Source organism: Sphaerodactylus townsendi, unplaced genomic scaffold (genome assembly GCF_021028975.2).
Source record: "Sphaerodactylus townsendi isolate TG3544 unplaced genomic scaffold, MPM_Stown_v2.3 scaffold_18, whole genome shotgun sequence".
In the NCBI taxonomy this organism is placed as follows: domain Eukaryota; kingdom Metazoa; phylum Chordata; class Lepidosauria; order Squamata; family Sphaerodactylidae; genus Sphaerodactylus; species Sphaerodactylus townsendi.
In genome coordinates, this window is record NW_025950341.1 from 1210985 (window position 1) to 1237241 (window position 26257).

The 26257-nt window shown below is 41.6% G+C and overlaps 1 protein-coding gene across 1 annotated transcript in view; it reads right to left on the reverse strand.

Annotated features, from left to right (window-relative positions):
• PLA2G4A (phospholipase A2 group IVA) overlaps positions 1-26257 on the reverse strand; it is a 105758-nt gene that overhangs the window by 63350 nt on the left and 16151 nt on the right. Inside the window, exons 2-3 of the mRNA XM_048482461.1 lie at positions 17857-17989; positions 299-380 (exon numbers count right to left, since the gene is read on the reverse strand). Coding sequence (XP_048338418.1) covers positions 299-380; positions 17857-17889 — 115 coding nt within the window. The 5' untranslated portion in view covers positions 17890-17989. The remainder of the gene's footprint in view (positions 1-298; positions 381-17856; positions 17990-26257) is intronic.

Below are 26257 nucleotides of genomic sequence, written 5' to 3' on the forward strand. Positions count from 1 at the left end.
CACTGACCACTATTAACTGCCTTCGTACCTTTTATTTTTGCATTTCTAAGTGGCAGCAAAGTGTTAAAAAGCCTCTCCTCCCCCCCCCCTCCACAGAATTCCATCTGACAAAAAACCCTACTAATAAACAACCCAGTATTGTTTAACAACTGGCCCTAAAATGAGAAGCACTTTCTTTTTAAGATAAGAACTTAGGACATGCAAAGCAATAAAAAAGAAAAGAAAAGAAAAAGAAAACAATGGGGGTAGGGGTGGTTGGAGGAAAGCACAGCAGCAATAAAATGGAAGAGACACTCACGCATATCTCCGAGAACACCCTTGGTCACATTCTTGGCTTGCTTTACAGTCACAGTGAATTTGTGTGAATATTGGTGTTCCACCTGTAAGCAAGAGAACAGTTGGTGAAGGAGGAAATTAAAATGCTGCAGGGAAATAAATGACTGAAACCCTTGCAGACAGTTTCCCATCTGCCTCAGATCTCCCTTCCCGATCCTTCTGTTTTTTACCACCCCAAACCCAGGGGAGGGAAGTGCTTACTGGTACACAAAGCATTGTGATGTGGAAAAGTCCCACTTCAGCTTTGCTGTGAGTTCAAACCCATGGACTACCTTGAGCTTCTGGGATTGCAGTCGCTCCCACGCAACTGCTTGTTCCTTCACAGACACACACCTTTATGTTTTTAATTTTAGTTTCAATGAGTGAGTGCTCCTCCCCTTCAAGCTCAGACACTTGATTAGTCAGCAAGAGCACAAGCAAGTTACTTTATGAAGGTTTCCCCCCCCCCATTCTGTGTTGTAATTCCCATTAAAAGGGTATAATTAAATATAAATATAGGCTACAGGTTACATCTAATGCTAATATAAAACTGTATCTGTCTTTGTCCGTTTTCCTCCCATACTTCCTGCAAGAAGATCAGGGCAGCATGCATGATTCTTCCTACTTCATATATTACCCTCACTGCAGCCCTGGGAAGTAGGTTAAGCTGATAAAAATGACTGGTTAACCAGTGAGATTCATGGCTGAATTCTGTTGCAGGCCCAATTGTCCAGTCGCCATGCTGCCTTGAAACATGCAAATCGTCATAATAGTTTTCAAGTGTTCTTCGTTTATGTTGCTGCTGAGGACCCCTTTTACATCTCCCACATAACTCCAAGAAGAAGAGTTTAGATTTATATCCCACCTTTCTTTCCTGTAAGGGGATTCAAAAGGACTTTCAAACTCCTTGTGAGGTTGGTGAGGCTGAGAGAATTCTGAGAGAACTGCGACTAGCCCAAAATCACCCAGCAGGTTTCATGTACGGAAGTGGGGAAACAAATCCACTTCACCAGATGAGACTTCACCACTCACGTGGAGGATTGGGGAAAAACCCAGTTTCCAGATTAGAGTCCACTTCTCTTATCCGCTACGCCACACTGGTATTACGCAAAGATCTCTGAGCATGTTTTAGGTTGCTCAATCACTACAGCCAGTTTGGCATTGTTGAGCAATATCTGGAAAACCAAAGTTCCCCATTATGTTGCATGCTTCATGTTTACATGTATCATTGTTTTAATGCCCTAAACTTTTCTTCCACACTGGAGAAATGGGAGGGGGTGGTACTACTTTGCCTCACAGGGTTGCTGTAGATTCTCCACCAATCATAAGTGTTCCCTTAGCAGAGGGCAGGAAAGGGTGGAAGGAGATCAGTAACTGGCAGATTTAACAGTGACTTTCCATCTTAGCTAGCCTCCTTTTCTCCCCCTTCCTTTGCTTAGGGGGTTCTGAGTTTTTGTTTTGGTTATAGAGTTGGGAATTTCTGAATTGTTCCATCCTAGTTAGTTGAAGAGTCATCTTATAGACAGATATTTTTACATGTTGCATTATACATTATATTGTTTTAAATTGTTCTAAGCCACTCTGAGCCCACTGTGGTGATGGAACAGCGAATCAGAGTGCAGGAAAAACAGGATGTTTGCTTCTGCATAGTTATGTATGCATTGTAAAAAAAAATTTTTTTAAATAATGGGTTCAGGTGAAGTGGCAGAAAAAAAAGATCCCCCCACCCCGACCTCAACTTGATTCCTTCATGGAAAACAGGCACCCATGCAAAAGAAAAAAATGGACCCAGATTCAAAAATAACAGATATAACCCATTATTATTATTATGCTGAGTAGAATCCACCTCTCTCTTTCTCAGCTTACACTTCCAGACAGGGGGGTTGTTGTGAAAAAGGGAGGCATATATGGATACCTCGGGAGCTTCTCTCACAGTCGGGGGGGGGGGCGGTCATCTAAATGCCCAGGTGAAGAGGATGGTCATGGTCTGACCATTATGCCTTGAAGGTCCGGCTGGACTTGCCACATCACCCCCATCTAGGCGACGGGCGGATTTATGCCTGCCCGCGGAGACTTATGGATCCACTTGGTTTCCTGAATGCTCTGAGGGACCCTGCACACACCGGCACACTCGATGAGCAGGTGGAGGACTGGCATTCCCGGCTCTCTGATGCCATCGAGGTAGTTGCTCCCCGGCGTCCTCTACACTCCCGCTCTCGACATGCCCCGTGGTACACGGAGGAGCTACGTCGTATGAAACGGGCGCTTAGACGTCTAGAGCGAATGTGGAGGAAATCTCGAGACGAGGCTGCACGAACATCTTATAGGACGCTTATGAAAGCCTACGAGATGGCGACGAAGGAGGCGAAGAGGGCTTTCTTCTCCTCCTCTCTCGCATCCGCTAGCTCCCGCCCGGCACAATTGTTTCGTATAATTCGGTCTTTAACTTCCTTATCGGAAGGTTCTTCAAATTCTACATTGAATATTAGCTGTGAGGTATTTATGAGCTTCTTTGCGGATAAGGTTGCGTCGCTCCGCCATGATCTTTCCCCCACGTTGGCTACAATTAGTGAACTGGAGACCCCCTTGCCGTCTTCAGGCCCTTGTTTGGCCCAGTTTTCCCTGCTCTCTGAAGCCGCTGTCGACAGGACCTTAGCTGCTGTTAGACCTACTACCTGTCCTCTGGATCCATGGCTTGTAAAAACCTGCCGAGCGGAGCTACGGCCCCATCTGTTGAGTATTATCAATAGCTCTCTTAAGCAAGGAATCTTCCCGGATGGGTTGAAGGAGCCAGTGGTCCACCCACTCTTGAAAAGACCATCGTTAGATCCTGGGGATCTGGCCAATTACCACCCCGTCTCGAATCTTTCGTTTCTGGGGAAGGTAATTGAGAGAGTGGTGCTGGAGCAGCTTCAAGGTTTCCTGGATGACGCATCGGCTTTTGACCCCTTCCAGTCCGGCTTCCGTGCTGGGCATGGGACGGAGACTGTTCTCGTCACCGTCACAAATACACTCCGTATGCAGCTTGACCGAGGCAGATCGGCACTGTTGGTATTGTTAGATCTTACCGCAGTGTTTGATGTGGTCGATCATGACCTTTTGACCCACCACCTGGCCGCCTCTGGAGTGCGGGGCACTGTCCTCCAATGGATTGTCTCGTTCCTCCAGGGTTGGAATCAGCAAGTGAGGTGTGGGGATGAGGCCTCCCGGAAGTGCCCGCTTTACTGCGGTGTACCCCAGGGGGCATTATTATCCCCGCTGTTATTTAACATCTACATGTGATCCCTTGCTCAGCTGGTACAGAGTTTTGGGCTGACTTGTCATCAATATGCAGATGACACTCAGCTCATTCTGTTGATGGAGGGGGGAGTAGCCTTCGCCCCTGCAGCTCTACAGCATTGTTTGGAGGCGGTCGCTGGTTGGTTGCGACAGAGCAGGCTAAAGCTGAATCCATTGAAGATGGAGATCCTCTGGCTAGGCCATGGGGGGAGGGGGATGTTTCAGCCGCCAGTGTGGGAGGGGGTCACATTGGCACCGACCCCCTCCGTACGCAACCTGGGGGTCCACCTGGATTCGTCTCTATCAATGGAGACCCAGGTGGCCCATATAACCCGGGTTGCTTTTTTCCATCTTCGCCAGGCCCGGCAGCTGGCCCCCTTCCTCTCCCAGGCTGACCTGGCCACAGTGATCCATGCAACGGTCATCTCCAGATTAAACTATTGTAACTCGCTCTATTCGGGCCTTCCCTTGCGTTTGATTCGGAGACTGAAACTGGTCCAAAATGCGGCTGCACGCCTGCTCACAGGCAATGCCATCTGGGATCATATCCAGCCTGTGTTGCGCCAGCTACACTGGCTCCCAGTAGAGTTCCGAATCATCTTCAAGGTGTTGGTATTGACCTTTAAGGCCTTACGCAGCCTGGGACCGTCGTATCTTCGAGACAGCATCACCCCACATGTCCCTGTACGGCCTCTTCATTCAGCAGAGGCCAACCTACTGGTGGTCCCTGGCCCCTCGATGATACAGCTGGCCTCCACACGGGCCAGGGCCTTTACAGCTCTGGCCCCAGCCTGATGGAACGCTCTTCCACCAGCTGTCCGGGCCCTGCGGGACCTTACTGAATTCCACAGGGCCTGCAAGACGGAGCTGTTCCGCTGGGCCTTTGGAGGAACCAGCCGTTGATGGTGCCCCCCCCCCTCGGCCTTTTACATCTGTGCCTTTTGCCATCTTGGGACTTGCTGTTCTTCCCTCTCAATAGAGGATTTAAAAGGAAACTGTCGGGCACCATCTTGAACACTAATCCAGTTATTATGTTTAGTTTCATTTTTATCGCTGCTTTTAATGGTTTTAGCTGTTTTACTTTATACATGGTGGTTATTGTACTGTGCACTGCCCAGAGCCCTTCGGGGATGGGGCGGTATAAAAATCGAAAAAATAAATAAATAAATAAATGTTACAAAGTTTTTAAGAGGATTACGCATAGTAAGAAACATAGTAAGCATAGTAAGAAACAAGACTGTCTTTCTATTGTCTTTCTATAGCAGGTCATAATGAAGTGTTGGTAAAGCCTAGTACCCTGAGGGCAAACAGTTGCTACAAGTAAAGTATCAGATTGTTTGAAACCAACACCATCCACCCAAGCCTGTCATTCAGTAGAACTTCATTTCAAGAAGGGCCAAAAGATGAGTTCTGGGTTAGAGAACTTAATGTGACTGACAAAGATGTACAACTCACAAAGAATCAAACCTTAAGGATAGTGTCTCTGGTGTCTCCCAGCCTCTTCAAGATGCAAAAGTGAAGAGCTAAGCAGGAGCAAAATCAGTTGGTAAACTGGATACTGATTTGACAGAAGCAGCAGTAAAGGGTGATGCTAAGAAGCAATGGCTACAGAAACTCCTAGAGCAGTGATGGTGAATCTATGACATGGGTGTCAAGGGTGACATATTACAATGTTTTGGGTAACTTGTAAGCATTCCCCAATGCCAGACAACAACTATTCTCCCAGTTTGATTTTGCATCACATGTAATTATTTGTTTCTTTATATAAAACATAGCACCACACATGAATGGACTGTATTTTTGAGAAAATAAATGAATATGTAAAGAACTGTTTCTCTTTTGTTGTGGGGGAGGGATTGTCACACCTGTAGAATCATTTTATGAATTTTTCACATGCCAAGCCCAAAAGGTTCACTATTACCATCTTAAGAGTATGCAAGTGTGTTTCAATGCAATAAAGAAGAATCTGGGACATATGATCAAGTATATTTTCAGACTGCACTAAAGCCACACCAGCAAAGAAGACTCCATGTTGAATACCTTACTGCATATCAAAGCACATACTGAAAGGAAACTTACTAGAACATTTGACATCACCCTGCACTTCCCCAATAGTCCTTATGAAGAAGCCCAATGGCGATTAGAGGATTTGTTGAATTACAGAAGTCTAAAACAAACTGTTCCACATAGCTATCCATGGCCCAACATAGCAGATACGCTGGATACAATGTCTGGAACGAAGGCCCCTTCCACACACGCAAAATAATGCATTTTCAAACCACTTTCACAACTGTTTGCCAGTGGATTTTGCTATTCCACACAGCTTCAAAGAGCACTGAAAGCAGTTTGAAAGTGCATTATTCTGTGTGTGTGGAATGAGCCAAAGTTTAGTCGATTTAATATCAGGATAGCATCAAATTCAAGTGGCTCCAGAAGTCAAGGAAAAACTGTTTTTGCCTATGGACTCTTCCAGTAATGCAGAATGCCTTTTGGGATCATTAGAAAACAGCAAGAGTCCAAGAGCAGCTTAAAGGTTAACATTTCCAGCAGGGTATGAGCTTTCATGACTCACAGCTCACTTCTTCTTTTGGGATCATGAATGCTCTAAGTACCTTTCAAAGAGTACTTGATGACCTTTCAGAAGTACTGAAAAGTGCAGATCTCCTCACTTACCCAGGAGACTTCATTTGTTTCCATAAAACATGGGGAGAATGTTTGTTGCACCTAGAAAGGATTCTGAAACTATTCAGAGAGTCTGGATTTAAACCAGCAGGAAATAAGTGCCAGAAACGTGCTGGAATATTGTCAGTGAACATGGGCCAATGTCACAACCCCCAAAATTGGTTGTGATTTTAAAAAATAAAACAGGTAGATGCCAACAACTGTGTAGGAAATATAAAGATTCCTGGAAATATAAAGATTCCTGTGGTTTCTACAGAAGATTTGTCAAAGGAAAGGCAGAGGGCAGTACTTCTACACCAGTGGATAACTTTGTGTGGGAGGCAGATCATCAAGCTGCATTTGAATCACTGAGGGTCAGCTCAATTATACAGTCTTGTAATTCTCAGCTGCATCCTGCTCATTTATTGTGACCTGCGATGATTCTGGGTTTTCTGGGTTTTCACTAGAACTAGATGAACTGGGAAGATTTAGACCAGTAGCTTTTGGTGGCTGGAAGATGATTGAGGGAGAAACCAAATATTTAGCAACAGAACTGGAATGTTCAGTTATGCTGGAGGCTATCAAAGCTTATTACCCCTATTTATAGATATGGAATTCACAGTTTATACAGATCACAATGCTTTACAGTGGTTACTTAAAAACCACAATCAAAAAGGTTGATCTATGGAAATGAATCCATACTATCTGAATATACATCCACAATTCATCATAAGCCTGGAAAATAAATGTGGTTGCAGATTCTCTAAGATGAAAAGGAGCAGTGCCCATAGATGAAGTCTAGACCTAGGAGGAGAGCAAGGCCCCAGAACTAAGTATTGTACATCCAAAGATACTGAGGATGGAGAGAGTTGGTCCAATTCAGAAAAAAATAAATCCGTTGACCCTGTTGTTACCCACTGCCCAGGTAACGAGAAAGTGATTTCAAAGTGATTTCAGCTTAGGCAGTGAACAGAGAGACCGCAGGAGCAGGGATTCTTCGAAAGCATCAGATTCTTTATTCTTAAAGAGGAGACCTCACTGCCTGGGATAAGCGTCGGCCTTTTTATACACATACATCAAAGGAGGGTATTATTACATACATCAAAGGAGGGTATTATTATTATTAAGGGGGCAGTCCCCTGTACCCTAAAACAAAAGAAAATTATTAGAAACACAATGTGGGAGTCCGTTTCTAATGTTCTGAATGGGTTCGTGAAGTCTCGCTGTCAAGCGTCTTCTCGCGAGACTTCGTGCCAATGCTGGAGCTAAGAGGGGAACATAGTCCATTCACGAAATGCAAAGTGAGTAATATCAGACCTGAGAATCGAGCCCTCCTCTGTCCAGAGGCTCCTGCCTTGCTGTTTTGACAAAGGAAATTTGAAAGGTCCAATGGTGAGGCGCAGAGATATCCCTCAACAGTTGGAGAATCTTTGTTAGGACCAGTTTGTAAATCCAAAGGGGTCTTTGTTTGAAATTGATTATTTTATCTGATTGTAGGAGGGAGTTGGCTCACTTTGCATCTTCTAGTTCACTTCTTGGTGACTTAATATTAGCTAAACTAAAACTACTGTAATCCTAAGAAACTTATTCTATTAATACAATAAAAAAAGAAATAAAAAGAAACATTTCTACTTGACTCCTTGTTTTCTATCTTAATGTAGCCCTAAAGAACCTCTTACTCTTATAGCAATATAATCACATATTGGGGAAGGAAAATACCAATGATATATTTTTACTACATATACACGGGTAACATCACAGGAAAAAAATTTCAATGTAATACCAAGGAATCTACAACATGTCTAAAGGTATACATAGATCAAAATTAAAGACAAGAAAGGAGTTATTTGAGTAATATCCTTATTCCTATGCCTTTTTCCTTAAAGGTTTACACAATTGCATTCTTCCAGGCCAAGACTTGGTTTGGATTCATTTTTTTTTTTTTGGGGGGGGGGGGGGGCTTAAAAGCCTAAACAAATCCGTTATTAATACAAACACACATATAAGGTCAGGGTTCAACAGGATATATTTCTAATAAATTCTGGGGGTCCACCGGTAACACTGTTATGCAGGTCACAGGATTGTTATGCCATCATTCTTACAGACAATAGTATTAGAATACCTACAGTGTGGCATAGTAGTTGAGAGCAGATGGACTCTAATCTGGAGAACTGGGTTTGATTTCCCCACTCCTCCACATGAGCAGTGGACTCTTACCTGGCGAACTGGATTTATTTTCCTGCTCCTAAACACGAAGCCTGCTCTCAGCCCCACCTACTTCACAAGGTGTCTATATTCACTATTCAGTCTCTAACCATACAGTTCTAAGCAAAGTTTTACCCTTCTAAACCCACTGACTTCAATAGTTTTAAGATGGATGTAGCTCTTGTGGCCCTGTGAACAGAACCAGCTAAGCAGTGGGGCACATGGTGACATACAGAAGATCCCAGGTTCAATCCTCACCCTCACCAATGGAGAAAAAATTCCAACAGCAGTGCTGAGAAGGACCTCTGCTGGACATCTGAGGGAGCTGCTTTCAGTCGTGTGTTAGAATGACCCCAGAGGGGCAGTTTTGACTGTCATTTGCCTGTGGTCAACACTTATTTCAGACCAAATTGCCTTCTGACTATATTTTGCCCATAATGAATCATCTGTGCAGTAGGATTTATTCATGGTAGAAAAGTTGAGCTTTTTAGATGAAAAGCTTCAAGAAATGGACTGAGTTCATTCAACCTTTGGCAACGTATTTGGATTTTTTTCAATTTATGTATTTGTTTGTTTATTGTTGTCAAGTCAGCTTATGACAACTTCATGGGTTTTCAAGGCAAGAGACATTCAGAGGCACCTCGCCATTGACTGCCTCAACATAACAAACATGGAGTTCCTTGGTGGTCTGCCATTCAAGTACTAACCAGGACTCATCTTGCCTGCTTAGCTTCCAAAATCTGATGAGATCAACCTAGCCTGGATATCCAGGTCACAGAACCATTGAAGAAAGAGTAAAACAGTCCACCACAGGTAAATCAGCTTATTACTCAATTGTCGTTCATTCATAAATTACTCACACTTTCTGTTTTGGATTCTGTCAGACTTAAGTTGTTACTTTTTATTTAAATATTTAAGACATTTGAAGCTCTCCCCTCCTTTCTTCTCTATCAACGCAAACCAATGTTAAAATGAGAACACCAATCACTGCTCGAAAAAGTCACAGTACAGCTAACCAAACTCTCCCTTCATCGGTTTTGCCTTCCACTGCTTCCTAAAAAGAGTGAATGGGTATGTTTCTTCCACACACATTAAGAAAAGTTACTCCAAATTGTGGGGGCAACTACTGAAAAAACCTTTGAGATCAAGAACTGGCAGATTTAACAGTGCCTTTCCATCTTAGCTGGCCTCCTTTTCTCTCCCTTCCTTTGCTTAGGGGGTTCTGAGTTTTTGTTTTGGTTATAGGGTTAGGAATTTCTGAATTGTTCCATCCTAGTTAGTTGAAGAGTCATATTTTTACTTGTCGCATTATACATTTTATTGTTTTAAATTGTTCTAAGCCACTCTGAGCCCACTATGGCACAAGAGAGAGGGATAAAAATAAAATAAAATAGAAGAAGAGTTTGAATTTCTACCCTGCCTTTCTCTTCTGTAGGGAGAATCAAGGTGGCTTACAAAGTCCTTTCTCTTTCTCTCCCCACAACAGACACCTTGTGAGGCAGGTGAGGCTGAGAGAGGTCTGAGAGAACTGTGACTGGCCCAAGATCACTCAGCAGTGGGAGTGGGGACACACATCCACCTCACCAGAAAAGACTCTGCTGTTCATGTAGAGGAGTGGGGAATCAAACCCGGCTCTCCAGATGATAGTCCACTGCTCTTAACCACTGCACAACTCTGGATCTCTATAATAAAATAATAATTACCTTGTAATAATGGATAGACAGAGGGCCCTGTCCAGAAGACAGTACAGGAGACTCAAAAAATACAAAATGTGGGTGTGGTCAGCTCTCTACATAAATACACTGACTCCCCTTTCTGACACCTTTGGGGGAGGGCAGGTACTTGGCATGTGGAATCTCAGGCAACATTGGGTAGGAAAGACCTTTCCTGAAATGCTCAAGAACTGCTGCCAGAGTAGAAAACAGTGAGCCAGATAGATAAGGCAAATTCCTACTTTTTCAGTGTTGCAAGGATTGTAAAGTGTAGTTCATGTTAGGGAGGATTAAAGTGTCTTTCTGTTGTCATCATTTGTACACTTGCAGTAAGTGCTGCAAATGAGGAAAGTTTAGATAATGCAGCTTCTGCTGTATATCAACTGTCAACATTGTCCCAGCTGTACATAGTTAGATTCAGAAAGGATACATTTTTACTCTGAGCTGAAAATAAACTTCTCCCCAGCCCTTCAATTACTAAGCAAGAGGAAAAGAGTATTTAGAGTAGAGACATACACAAGAGGTACCAAAAATACCTTATAGCAATTAATATCCAACAGAATTGCATTGCTGATGGAACTATTTAAAAAATACATAAATTCTGGTTCAAAAAGGTTTAACAAAATCAGAAAAGTGTGGGATTCTGGCTTTTGTTGAGGAATTATTTTCATAGATTGCAAAAAAGGAACTACTTCACTTTGTATGAAACCCTGACTTAGAATCAGGTTGTCAGCAAATTATTTTGCAGTGCGTTCTCCACAAATGTGTAGTACGCTAGGGTGTTCTTTGTACACATCTCTCATCACTGCTGCCAAATGGATAATTTGGTGTGGTCCTCAGATCAGCCCATTCAATGTTGGCTATGGCAGAGTGCCAAGAAGATAGTTGAACATGACTATCTATGGACAATACAAGTTACTGATTGTTCAATAACATTAAATACAGATATCACATTACAGGAAGAGTTAGATGCCAAATCATTTCCAAATACACAATCTGGATTAATTTTGCAAAATTTCTGATGGCAACCAGTTTGGTAAAATCAAAAAAGTTCCCACATTTAAACATTTGTACAACAAAACGTAATAAATATTAATTCTTGGTAAGCTTTTATCACAGTTGAAAACTCTCATCAGTTCAACACAGTCCAAGAATTTCCCAAAGAGAAATTGTACTTTACTTTTCCTAATAGACCTCCTTTGACCTGAGATTTGATTCGACCAATAAGATTAAAAGTAGTTACACAATATTATTAAACCATATTAGAAAACGTATAAAACATAAAGCGCAATTTTGACCATGAGAATGCTTTAAAGATATTACAGCAGACAAGCATTTTGTTACTAATCCTGAAATTTTCCAGGCAGATATCAGCTAACAGAAAGGAGACTGCCTTTGATTCAGAAGCAAGTTGCTTCGTTCTCATAATAGGGGTAATCCATAATTCTCCAAGTGAAGCCCGTTGCATACAGAATAGCACATGATCAATAGTTCCAATCTTATCACAAGAACAACTACAGAGACTATTAGAGAACAGAATTCCCCTATAGTACCCATTCAATTCTGCTGCAGGTAGACCATTCAATCTGCCCAACAGGATTGCATGGCAGATATTGTAGAAAAATCAAACAAATAATCATCCAATGAAATACTGTTCTATCTTTTGGAATTTGTGGTATACTTGATAAGGTTATACCCTTTAATTTTTCAAATCAACTATTGGTAAAAAAAATAAAATAAAATCCAACAGGAAGTTTCAACATAAAATGTTAGTAATATGGGGGGTGGGGGAGGTATACGGCAGTCGAAACTACAGAGTGGCAAGCCTGAATCCAGGGGAGAGCATAGTCTTGGGGTCTTCCCTCTGCATACCTGCTATCACCCCAACAATATCAGTAGACAATATGTATATTTAAGTAGATGAAATGGTAACATAATAAATATATTACACAGTTTGGAATATGTTTTAAGATGTTAAATTCACTAACAACCACAAAAACAAATGCGTTGGAAAGGTTGCAGTTTCAACTGATTGTTGTGGGTTTTCCAGGCTGTGTAGCTATGGTTTGGTAAATCTTGTTCCTAACATTTCATCTGGACACTGTGTGTAACACACTTCTCTCTGTGATACACCTCTGAAGATGCCGGCCACAGATGCAGGCAAAACATTAGGAACAAGATCTACCAGACCACGGCCACACAGCCTGGAAAACCCACAACAACCAGTTGAATCCGGCCGTGAAAGCCTTCGACAATACATTTCAGTTTCACTTTATTCAGGTTTAACAGCCCAGCTGCTACACACCAACATTTAAGAATTTAAAAGCAGGCTCTGGCTGCAGCTAGACTCCCTTTCAGAAAGAGGTTTGAGAGTATACACCGCTACATTGAGCTTTAGCTGTTGCTGTGAGCCTCTGGAGGTCTGCTGCTGCTAGTTGCAAGTCTGCTGTGAGCCTGCGACCAGAGCTGCACTGGATACTGCCTAGCTGGAGAAGATCTTTGATTGGTTTGAAGGAGGTATATTTTGCCATTTTTAAAAGTTTTCTATTGTCCTTAGGGCTTGGTGGTAGGTTGTGGTGGGATGAAGTCAAAAGTCTGCTAAGGTCCAAAGGTCTTTTGTTTCCTTCTGTTTAGTTCTTTGCTTTTGCTGTTGTGTTGCTTGCATTGTGGTAGAATTTTTTTCAAACTTTTGGATGCTTGTGGGGGGCTCAGTTTGGTTTTTTTTAAGACTATTTTGCTTGAGGGGTTCCTTAACATTCCCATCTCTTGTTGGGATATTTTCCTTCGGGGGGGGGGAGGTCTGATGGGGGCCTCTGTTGCTTAATTTGCTTTTAATGGTTTCCTTTTCCTTTTTTGGGTAGGGGCAGCTCTGTTGCTTAATTTGCTTTCTCTGGTTGCTTCCTTTTTTGCCTTTGCCTTTATTTTCTGTTGGTTTTATCTGTTGAAGGACTTCTGTTCCACTTGTGAGTTGCACAGGCTACTTGGGGTTTGTTAGTGTTGCCTCTTCCCCTTTCATTTCTTGAGGTTGGTCTGGGTGGGTGTTCACTGGAGTTTAGAATTTCTGCAGTGTTGTTTTACATTGGTGAAGCGAATGTGGTGTGCACCACTTGGTAATTGTTGCAGATCAAACTGATATTAAACAGACAGCTAGTAGGGCCTGTTTAAAAGTTGGCAGCTCTTTTCCCAAGGGTCAGGCTGACAGCTCCTTTGATCCTCCATGATACTGAAGCAAACAAGATAAGTGGACTGCCTGGCTCTTTAAGCAACCAAAGCCAGCCAGACCCAGGAAATTTTGTAGCTACCCTCCTCAGCAGCCTCGTTTTGGTGGAGGAAAATTTTTGACAAGCAAGGCCAAGCCCTTCCATTCCTCTTACGCACACCCTCAGACTGTTTATATTTTCTGCAGAACCAAAAGGCAAAACCTTCATGGAATGTATCATTTCAGGCTGCAGGTTGGGGGCTAGCACGCTTGAACACTCCCCCAATTTAGCCTACTTGCATCAGAGTACTCCCCCACCAAAAACCATACCGGTTTTCTGCCTGCAGGAAGTTTATTTAAACTTGCAACCACTATCAACACAGAAATAGCTGTCCAGACAAAAGCCTGGCACTTCTGGAGTTGGTTGAACATCACACATGTCAAAATTTGTGAATATCAAACCTAGATTGCCATCCAAACACATCCCCACCTGGTTAAGAATACAGATCTGCACTTCATATCTGCAGCAAATTACCCTTGTTAGTGAAATAAGCTTTACAGAGTGCAGCATTCCAGGTCTTACATTCAGAGCAGCACACTATCCAGGAGGTGGCAGCATGGGGCTATCTCTGTTACAATCACTGTCTTGGCATTTCAATAGAACTGAAAGTTCTCACCGACCCTCCCCCTATAAACCACTACTACCCTCCCATAGCATTATGCTGCCAGTAGTAAAGCTCTGGGATGGTGAAGACACACAGGGAGTTACCGAGACTGTTTGCAGTAGTAAATTATAAGCATGTGGCTGAGTAAAAAGGAAAGCCCAAAGCCACACAGCTGATAAAAGATTGTTTCAAGGAAGCACAGAAGGGTATTTTTAGCAGCACACTGAAGACCGTACCAGTGGCTGCAACCCCAATCACACATGGTTTTTGCTCACAGTTGCTTCCGAAAAATTGTAATAAACCCTAGCTGGTATTTTGCAAGTTTCTAAATGGGAATGAGTGCAAAGGAGCTGCTTTCCATGGAAATCCTTCTGCATATGTGAGCTTGCATCTAATTGAAATTATGGTCAATAAAGAATTGTTTTGATGTACCATTTACTGTTGTTAATGTTATTTACTGGATTCTGTCACTTTTTTACCCACAGAGTAGGATTCTGTTGATTATTCAACCTTTCCCGTTCTTTGTTCAGTCACTGGTCTTGCTTACTAAAGGGTCACAAAAATCAACTCAGTTATATGACCCTCACTCTGGAACACCCTACAAAAAGGCAGTAACTTTACAGCAATAGACATGCCAATCTGTTGCAGCAAATATGAGCAGGAGTCTTGTGGCACCTTACAATGAACAAGTTTTTATTCCAACAAGAGCCTGGAGACCAGTATGAAACTGCTAAGGTACTCACCAAGAGACAATTTTAACAAGGCCTTGAGATTTCCCAAGTGTTAGCTGGCCAAGCAAGACCTGGAATTTGTTTACTAGCCAAACAAAATCAGGGAGACTGAATCAGCTCAATGCATTTGATTGTTATGGCCATTTGACTCTGGAATTAACAACTTTATTTCTTCAAAATATCTGCCCAGTGAGGATCCAGGACACGAATTTCAAAAAGTGGGTTCTAGTCCATAAAAGTTAATACTAGAACAAAAAAACAGTTAACCTTTCAGATGCTACAAGACTGCAGTTCATTGGTGCTTCTACAGGGAGTGAGATGCCATTTACTTGGTTCAGGATGGTAAACAGTCTCTTGCAATCTGTCATTGCTTTCTGGCCAGGAAGAGAATCATTGGGGGGGGGGGGGTAGAAAAGGCGTGGCATGATGTGATGGTGTCACATCTAAATGAAAACTCAGCTATGACAACAGTACATCGAATGACACTCTGGGAACTCCATAGTAACACCACAGAGTTTCCAGAATGGTGGCTAATGCACTGATGTCATGTCACATCTGGGGTTCTACCAGGACATGACATCGACCAATTATGCCATGTCATATCTTTTCTTTGAGTTTACATGAGAGCATTGCTTTCTACTTTATTTTGAAAAGTGCCATAAACGCCCAGCAGGACAGGGTATGAACAAAACTCCACAATGTAAATCCGCACAGCATTGCAAACACTCAATGAAAACGACATTCTAAATTCCAAAGAAAGGAGTACTCTTTTTTCAAATATGAGAGAACAGGCAAGTTAAACAAATGCTACCATAAATAAATAAATGCTACCACTAGAATATACTGTTTCTGTCTTGAGTACGCTGGTGCCAAAACAAATCAAAACCCAAACACAACCATCAAGTGTAATCCTTGCTGTGGAAAATCCAGGCTCTCAAAAGTAGTGTCGAAGGCTTTCACGGCCGGATTCAACTGGTTGTGGTGGGCTTTCCAGGCTGTGTGGCTGTGGTCTGGTGGATCTTGTTCCTAACATTTCACCTGCATCTGCGGCTAGCATCTTCAGAGGTGTATCACAGAGGGAAGTGTGTAACAGGCACTCTGTGATACACCTCTGAAGATGTCAGCCACAGATGAAGGCGAAACGTTAGGAACAAGATCCACCAGACCACGGCCACACAACCCGGAAAAACCACCATAACCAATCTCAAAAGTAGGTTTGTGTATCATTGATGATCAATACAATTTTTACTGGAGCTTGACAAAGCCATTAGCAGAGCCATTGCCATACATGCTGCAGGACAGCAAATGTGTGGATGCCCTTTTGTTAGAAATGGTACACCCACATGGTTTCCAGACACATGATCAGTGTGAATTTCTGGTTCATTATGCCAAGTGCACAGAGCATAGAGCTGCCATGTTAAAACCAAAATGCATCAGCTAACAACCATCTCACTCTTGGCATTTTTCCCTTGACAGCAGAGGCCTTTTTCTTTAAACTTCAGCAAGAGATTAGCATCATGGCCTGGAACAGAGGCACCAAACTGGGTTCCTCAGGTTTGCTTCCTGCAAACTCCAACCATTAAACCTGAAATTCTACACTGGCATCCACATGATTGTTATATCCAGGATAGGTAATGGAGCGTAGTCAGGCTGAACTGTTTAGCTGCTCAGGTAGCAACTGATCGCACATTTGCCACCTATTGTTAGTTTCATACTATCTTTGCTCTCTGAGTGCTGCTTTTTAATGATTCAGACTGGGAACAGAAGATGCACAGAAGTGGAGCTCAGCTGGGATTGTGCATGATGATATAGGGGGGGAAAGTAGGGGTTTTCCCCTGAGGGAAAAAGATAACATTAACATTTGGGAGAGGGAAATTAATACATGAGAAAATTGGGGATGAAGTTTAGATCTCTGCCTTGCAGTAATTATTAGGTACATTTTTATCCTGCCCTTCCTCTAGACGCTCACAGCAACACATATCATCTTTCCCCCCTCCACAACCTCCATTCTATGAGGTAGGTTAGGCTGAGAGAGAGAAGAGACAGAGTGACCTGGTATCATCTAGGAAGATTTCAGGGCAGAACGGTGATTTGAACTTGGGTCTAAACACTACACCACACTGGTGTAGGCAAACCATTGATCTCTATCTTGCTCAGCATGGTTTCTAGCAGGAGCTATCCAAAGGTCCATCTGTGCCCCATCTGGCTCCCATGGCCAGCTGGAGGAGCTCCCATAGACACAACTGCAGTGAAACAACTATCAAAAGCTTTGGGTGGGTCAAAGTGAAAGCAAATGCTGCAAATAGAAGTGTCTTGGGAAGTGGGTATTGCAAATCACATAGGCACTACTGCAAGTCTCCCTATGGCATCAAGGACCTATGGAGCCTATGTCACCCACAAAATCACAGCAGGTCCATATATAGAATGAACATGGATATACTGGTTCTCACAAGATGCCTAGCTACAAAACCCACAGGAACTCTGCACAGTCCTGGGGCAACACTTTGAAAGTTGCTCAAGGGTATGAGCTGGCCCACATAACACAGTTACTGCATTCAGATAACAATCTTCAGTGACCTGAAGGCTGGTACTATCCCCCTCTTTCTTGTATAGATCCCTTCCTGAATAGAACACAGCAGTCATTTGGGGACAATCCCAATGTAGCCTGCCAGCTACTGGGGTTACAATCTGCTGGAGCAGTAGTTAGGAAGCTCAGCCTGAGAAAGACACCAGAAGGCTCGGGGTTGTCCACTTACATGTGGTGACAGTGCTGAAACCTTGGGGAGCAAAAAAAAAAATCATTAAAAGCAGGGGGGATTAAAACCGTGTACGCGCACACTGTCCAACACAAAATGTGCTATCCTTTTTAGATAAAAATTCTAGGACCTCTCTTCCAGCAAGCTGAAATTGAAGTTCTTTGAACTCACTGCTTTTAAGTTACTACTTCTCAGGTTCTTTCAAACCCTCCCTTACCTTATCTAAAATTTCTATTACAAAACCTGCATTTTCAACCAATATTACAAGCCTTGTTAAAATAATTAGTTGTAGTTCGTCCTTGACATTGAACAGAAACAGTCAGTTCTTCTTACCGTAATGTGTTGATAAGGATCTATAGAGGACATTCTGGTTCCAGTGACTGATCCTGGTCAGGTGGTAAATGAAAAGATCAGCTGCTGCAATGTTTTTTCAGAATGGACAGTCTGACTAGCGTTCTTCTTAGCACTATAAAATGAAAAACAAACAAAACAGTATTACAATTTTCATGTATAATTCAGTTATTAGGAACATAGAGTTGAGCGAGAAATTGGCATTTATGGAGTATATGTTGATTTGCCTATTTGGGGCAAAGACTGAAGTAGACAGTATGTGAAAGAGCCAGTCATCATTGGTCAGCACCAACAATGTTAGGAAGTCACATGATCCTGGAGACAGGAAGTTACAGCCTAAGTCCTTCAAGATAGCATTCTCAGAAATCCTAACTTTAAATATACATTAATGAATTGGTGGTGATTGATCAAGGAAGAGAACTTTGGGTCATAATAGTTCATTCAATGAAAAGGATCTCAATGGATGGCAGTGGTGAAAAAGATTTCTGACCGGCATTATTAGAAAAGGTGATAAAAAAACAGTTTGCATAGTAATTAATTCCTGTGCATAGCTCTATGGTACAACTACATTTGGAATACTGTATATAGTTCTGGTCATTGTATCTCTAAAGGCATACTGTAGCACTGGAGAAGGTGCAAAACAAGGCAACCAAAATACTCAAGGGGTCAGGGCATCTAGGCTATGAGGAAAAACTTTTATTTTAACTTAGGGACAAGATAACAAAGAGGGAAGGAAACTATGACTGATAAAATTATGCATAGTTAAGTGAACTTTTGCCTTCTCTACTTTGCAGTAATACTAGAAATAAAGGGCATCCAATGAAATCCAAACCAAAATAAATACTCCCTCACTGAAAGAAAAATGGTGGAATTCACTGCTAAAGATACAGCCAGTTGGCTCAGAAAGGGGATTAGGCAAATTTATGAAGAGGTCCACTTACGTATTAGTCGACTAAATGGAAATTGGAACTTCCATATTCAGAAGCAGTAACTCTCTGAATGCCGATACTGAACAGCAGCAATTTACAAGTCTTGCTGCAACATCTGGTTGGCCAGAGTGTGAAACAGAATGCTGAATTTGATAGACCATGAGTCTGATCCAGAAGGGCCCTTATTTTCTTACAACCTGGCAAATCTTTATTTTTACATATCAGTTCAACTAAGATCTTATCATACTAAATGTATAGAGAAGCAGTACTGCTGAGCATACTCAACCAGGGCAACTGGGTTTATCTAAGTTCAGCACAGTGTCTTGCTTAAGAATGTAAGAAAGTATAATAATGCAAAAGATGAGGAATAGGCTTCCCTTCCTGTAATGTTTCCAGAAATTATTCAGCATTTTGAAATTCTGTAATGTTTCCAGAAATTATTCAGTATTTTGAAAGTGCTGAAATTGTATATTTACCTAATATGAATGAAAGATGCTTTTGAAGTAATTCAACTTGAGGGTAACTAGATATTGTTCAGAAATTTTGTTTAAACAAAAATTCCATTGCACCTCCAAACTGTGAAGGTTTTAAAAATCCACATTAACACCATTATATTAAAAATCCATTAAATACTATAAAATTCTGCAAATAGACTAAACCAGATAAATCAAAAGTGGCAAGAACAGTAAGATATTTTTCCCATCTTTGATCAGCCCAGATCTTACGAACAAACTTAAATGTATTGTTGAAGGCTTTCATGGCTGGAATCACTGAGATGCTGTGTGGTTTCCGGGCTGTATGGCCGTGTTCTAGCAGCATTCTCTCCTGACATTTCACCTGCATCTGTGGCTGGCATCTTGATGCCAACCACAGATGCAGGCGAAATGTCAGGAGAGAATGCTGCTAGAATATGGCCATACAACCTGGAAACCACACAGCACCTCACAAACTTAAGTGTCCTGAGGATGAGACTGGTTTCCACTAACTCCCAGAATGAAGAAAAAACATATAAACACTCCAGACCCTGTTCCTGCTGAATACCCCTGCTATAATCACCAAAAACATCATGCACAGATCCTGGACATTGGGGAGTTTGTGCCTGCAATGAAGCCCTATACTGTCATGGTTCTAGAAGAAGAGTTGGTTTTTATATCCCGCTTTTCTCAACCTTAAGGAGTCTCAGAGAGACTCTTACAATTACCTTACCTTCCCCCTCACACAACAGGCACATTTAGGTGAAGTTGAGAGAGTTTTAAGAGAACCATGGCTAGTCCAAGGTCATCCAACAGGCTTCATGTGGAGGACTGAGGAATCAAACCCGGTTTTCCAGATCAGAAACTGCTGCTCTTAACCACTACACTACACTGGCTCTCTATCCAGTTATAAGCTTAACAAGTCATCTTAATGACTAGGCCAACTAAAGTACTCCTTTCCTTAAGCAATACAAAATAGAAAAAAAATCTCACTGTTAATCATTCAGATGACCGTCCTGCTTGCTCGCACTGGAAGCCAAACATTCCTGCACTGCAACTGAAACAAGGCACCAAAGTTTGCTCTCAAAGCATCAGGGACATCCTAAAGCCAGTGCTTGCACCTCTCCTACTGCACAACTTTATCTTCAGCTACCCACCATTCCAGATGTTTGGTCCACACTCCTTTCAAAGTGATTCCTAAATTAGCTTCTGATCCAATCCAAGATCTTTTTTCTCAGTAGTTGATCTCTGCATAGAGAGCCATATATGTGAATCCCACAGACTGTGCTTCAAGAGGAGAGATTGTGTACCAAAGATACACGTCTGCAGGCCAAAAGCACTCCAAGTGAGTCAGACACTGAACTTCCTTGTGATCAACCAATATACCAAGGTACAATGTACAACATACCAAGGTACAAGGTACATACCAAAGTTCAAGTCTCTATCTGATAACAAACTATCTGACGCCAAACACATGATCTTATACCATTCATAATGCGGAGTTTCACCTCTTTTATGATGAGATGAAGTTCTGTGGCTCCAGTTTTTGATGTCATGCAGTTCATACTTTCTGCAATACAACAGTTCTTAACTTTGGTGACATTTACAAGTTTCACAGATGTGTTTTTCCACATCACAAATAAAAACAACAAATCACATGTGCCATTCTACATTAATCCCTGAAAACACCACTGACATCATCTCTTGAAAACTGCTCCTCACTCATTTTACAATATGCTATAGAAGCTCCATTTCTCAGCTTAAAAATAAAATTGTCATCTGAGTATGTATAGGACAACTTATTGAACAGCCAAACGAACAAGAGTTATTGCATTTGTTGTTATCACTTCCAAAATGAACATAATCCTCTGTTAAGGAACCTTTGTTTTTGCAGTCATTTTCCTATCATGTGCCATTATTTATACTCTGCCAACATGCAAGGAACTTTATGGCACAAACATTTCCATGCTCCTCCCATAGGTTTCAAGCTAAAATTTGACTGTAACAAGAGTGGGCAAATGATGGGGCAGGCAAGGGGCAAATACACATGCTTAAGAGTTTGACAAAAAATGGCACCACTTTTTGTGAAGGGGTGAATATTACAGAATGGTTGAACAAAGAGGTCACAAAACAATGCTAACATAGTATTTTGAAGTGAAACATCAGAGGAATTTCAAATGGTGAAATAAAGGCAGCAAAGCATTAGACATGAGAAATACTAGTGGAATAGATATAAGGAAAAGGTTTTTGGAGCCAATACTACCTAGGACAGCTTTTTTGTCCGATGATGAGAAACTGATTTTCTTACTATCTGATATTGATTCCTATGTTTCTTACAAGATGGCTCTCTTTGCCCTGGCGGCTAAGAAATTACGAGCAAAGTATTTAAAGCGCTATTTGAACTGATGTTCCAAAGTACTGGAGGTTAACTTAGACTAGCTGAAGAAGCTGCAAAAACATCTGACGTGGAAAGTATTTGATGGGGAATGTTAATTTAGAGATTGCAAATATAAATAATTCATATTTTAATGTAAAACTAAGTTATTGTTTTAATTTAAATGTTTTAACTGCATGTATCTCTGTATTGTTATAGCCAATGGCTCAAACAATAAATATTTGATTTGACATGACTTGACTAGTGGAATAGTTTAAAGACAAATGATTTGAGCAGAAACTAGGGCCCCTTCCGCACATGCAAAATAATGCGTTTTCAAACTATTTTCACAACGGTTTGCAAGTAGATTTTGCCATTCCGCACAGCTTCAAAGAGCACTGAAAGCAGTTTGAAAGTGCATTATTCTGCATGTGTGGAATGAGCCTAGCATTGTTCGTAACTATGCACAAAAGAAGCCCAGTACATATGCCGCATTTCTTCAACAACTGACAATATGCGTTTTTTCAGTGTACCTTTTTTCTAATCCAGTAGTTACAGATGTTATGGCTTGTATATTTTGTGCAGGAAGCCTTTGTGCCATCATAGATTCAGATGGCCTTTTGCACAATTTGCCATTCTGCCACCTTTGGCCAATGTGCAGCAGTGGGTAATCTGAAATGCCCTGCCAAAAAAGGCCATGCTGAACAGATGCCTTGACTTATATATTAACAGCTATAAAATCAAGTCAGAGCTGCCAAGAACAGATACAAAATTTCCAAGAACTAGTTGGGTGTGAGGGGACCCTGAGAAGCTACGCCATCTGGACGTACCTCATTTTGTTCTCTTGCTCTCACCCAAGATAATGCCTTGGGGATTGAGCAAAGCCAGAAGATTCTCACAAACTCCAGTATCTCTCATTTGAACCCTTTGCTTGGCTTGAAATGGGAGCAAGGGCTCTCCTGCAGCACAACACTTGCTATTGTGTCCAATTATGTAAAGGGTTAATGTACCGGTAAGTAATTAAGGACCTCCCTGCAAGTTTGTTAAATATGTGGGGAGTGGATATTCAACTGAGATACACCAGGGCAGAGGGAAAGTTTATGGAAAGGCACTGGGAATATTCAAGAAAACCCAAGGTGATAACTATATGCAGCACAGAACACACAGATACACTGTGCTTCTAGATTCTCTAACTTCTGCTGTCAGTAATAACAGATATTCCACTGCCCATCTCATCTTTATCCGATTCTTCCCCTGCAGAGCTCACACTTACATATGTAATTTGCCCCTCCTCCATTTAATCCTCATAACCACTTTTATGTCTTATTACCTGGTTAGCTTCATGGTTAAATCAAATTCTCTATTCACTGTATCACACCAGCTGATGCTAAGTAATCTTGGACTTGTTACATTTTATATGCATGGCACATCAGCTTAGGGTAATACAAAATCTTCCTGTGTATCTCATGCTCAAACCTCAACCTAGGACTAACTCAGTGGCCTTGGTTCATTGTCTGGCCCTCTCATCTTTCATTTTTGATTGGGGACATGAAAATGACAATGACTTGCCTCACAGGAGAGTTATGAGAATACAGACAAAGGTTTTACTAATCTCTGCAGATATTATGTCAGATCATTAGCCATAGAAAGACTAAGTTGACCAAAGACAAAAGAAGAAAGGGTTTCTTGTACGTCAGGCATCACTCAGAACTTCCGAGCATTGTGACTCAGCTTTGACATCACTTTGAAGCAGTATTTTGTGCTTTGTTTGTATAAGAGGTAATAGTTTTGATTAAAACACATAACACAAACCAAGCCTGCATTATATCTGATAGCCAGTGATAAATCTCTGCATTAAGGGAAACTCTCATATGGATGGAATGGGAAAGTACATTATTATTCTTTTTCTTTTTTTTAAGCAGTGACATTTTACTATGGAGCATTACTAAGATAATTGGCGCCTTTTCAATAATAGCATTCTGGAGCCATGATTATATTTATTTAGGCTTCCATTCCAATCAAAGCTACAGGCCAAAATTAAGAGGCCATAAAACATTCATTTGCACAGAAAATTCAATCAACCAGAGAATTGTTAGAGTAGAGCTACATTTTAGCTTGGATACTGCAAGAAATCTCTGTTGATGTTAGGAATTCCCTTCAGTGAGAAGGAATTTCCACCCCCTTTCTGTTGCTTCCAAAAACACTTTGAAAGGCGGGGGTGGGGGGGGGGGTGGGAGGGGAGAGAGAGAGAGAGGATTGCAACAGAAGAGGGGAATCCATGAAGCCCAAATAGAAAGATTACCAAAAATTTGACAGATCTCAATATATGGCTGGTGGGATACATTTAGCTTGATAGGTCACAAACTGTGTTGGAGTTGTGTTGAATGGTTTTAAGCTTTTTTAGAAAGACAAATGACAATTATCTTAAAGGGAATGCAACCTAACCAGCATGACTGGCTCACACAGCCACAACTGATGACTACAAGAAATGATTAATCGAAAACCATTGGAGGGGGCAATGTGAAACCCATATTTCTCACCTTCTGTTGGACTGAGTATTGCATAAGTCATTGCTCCACAGAGGATTTTAGGGCTTTCCTTCAGTGCATCAACAGTTGGTCAAATGCCACTGGAGTTCTTACTTGCTTCTGAAGTGATCTGTAACTTACACTGTTGATGAAGTGAGGGCATCAGATACAAAAACGGGGAGAAGGCTCTGGTCTTTAAACGCTGGGCAGATGGAAGAATTTTGATATGAACATCTGCCTCTGGCAAGCTGCACATCAAAATTCCATCTAAGTATCCATTAAAAATGCCAAGTTCCCACCCTTCCGTACATTTGGTCACTTTAGCATATCTGATATAGCATGTGACCAATTCAAACTGGATTTCAGAACAGTTATAAAAGTCTCCATTACCTTTAATGCTTGAGAACTATGACTCCACCCCCACCCACCCCCCCACCCCCTGCTCCCGCCACATGACAAATAATTTTTGAAACTGAGGGAACTTTCACAATCAGTTTATGTTGTGGTTTAGTTCAGGGGGATAGACTATCTTTTTGTCCTCATGCTAAACAACTGCAGCATTTATCTCAGCAGATTTTACTGTGCCCACAAGCAAAGGGGAGATGAAAGAGACAGCGGTTATACTTATACAGATGCACAGGGGACAGAGCAAGGCTTGGGCCCACATACAGTCCCCAGCACAGCAACACACATGTGAATTTTGTTCAACAAATAACAAGAGACCCAGATGTACCCCTATGCCAGAGATGGTCTACCACAACATAGCTGACAGAGTATTCAAGTGAACAATGTTAGACATAATTGGCCTTATGCAGATTTAGGTCCTGGACCTTTTTTCCAAACTCATACCCCTAGCTAAGTGCACCCATGTCACATAATCATTCTCAACTCAGGATAAACCAAAATGCAGAATTCACATCTGAAATTAATACCAATATTGCAAACCAGAAGACAGAAGCCAAGCGACACCACTCTATTTTCATAAGATCACAACTGGAAATGCTATGAAATACATATTTAAAAAAAATATTTCCTGTCCTTTTTTCCTGCCTTGTCCCTGACATATCAAGAACTCAGAGGTGGGGGCAGAGTCTCCTGGAGCTTCCGGGTTGAATTGAGAGGAGGTTCTTGTAGAGGTTCCCTCCATTCTGTATTGCATTCTGCAAAGCCATAACCAAGCTATTGATTTAAATGACATATGTTTTTTATACCGAAACGCATTGTGACTAGATGGTTTTATTGTTTGTGGTGTACTGTGCTATGATGATACTGTTCGTTACCCTGAGCCCAGTTTGCTAGGGTAGGGCAAGGTATAAATCTGAAATACAATAAAGTAAAAAAAATAAAAATAGATCTCCATCATGGGCCAATCATGCCTCTCTAAACTGGAAATGGTTCAAACAGCTAATGATTTCTTTTTTAAAAATTAAAAAGTGCCAGATTAGGGATTTATGGTAGATTTAACAGCTTTTTTAAAAAAAAAGCGTGTAAGGCAGGATGCCTTCAAAACTTAGTCTCAGGTTGCTGAGAAACATTCTGCATGGAAAGTATAGCAGAATTTCAAAATAATTATGAGGGATTTCCCCACCTGCCCAGACAGACAAGTTTCAACCTCAACGGTGAATCATAATTACACTTTGTAGGGAAAAGGTTATTCAACAGTTCAGCAAACCAGATGACACATACAGGCAACCTCTGCTCATCTAACAGATATGAACACCTTCCCACCACCCTCTCCCCCAAGACATACTGCGCAATTAAAAACTGGATAACTATGCCAGACATTTTGACATAAAAATACTGACTAGGAGGAGCAGTGATGGGGAAGAGGTCTCCCATCATAACAGGAAGCCTGGCAACCCCAGGGTTTTTGGACATAGCTTGTTGAAGTTTTGTTGGCTTGTTGGTATTATTTTATTGTTCTGTTGTGAACTACCTTAAACAGGTCCTGGAATTTTCTAAATAAATGAACAAAACTTTCTAAATAAATAAACTTATTATGACTAGAGGTCCCAAAATATTAGGACCCGTTTAAGGTATGAGAAGGACAGACTGTCCATACCAGTGATGGCGAACCTT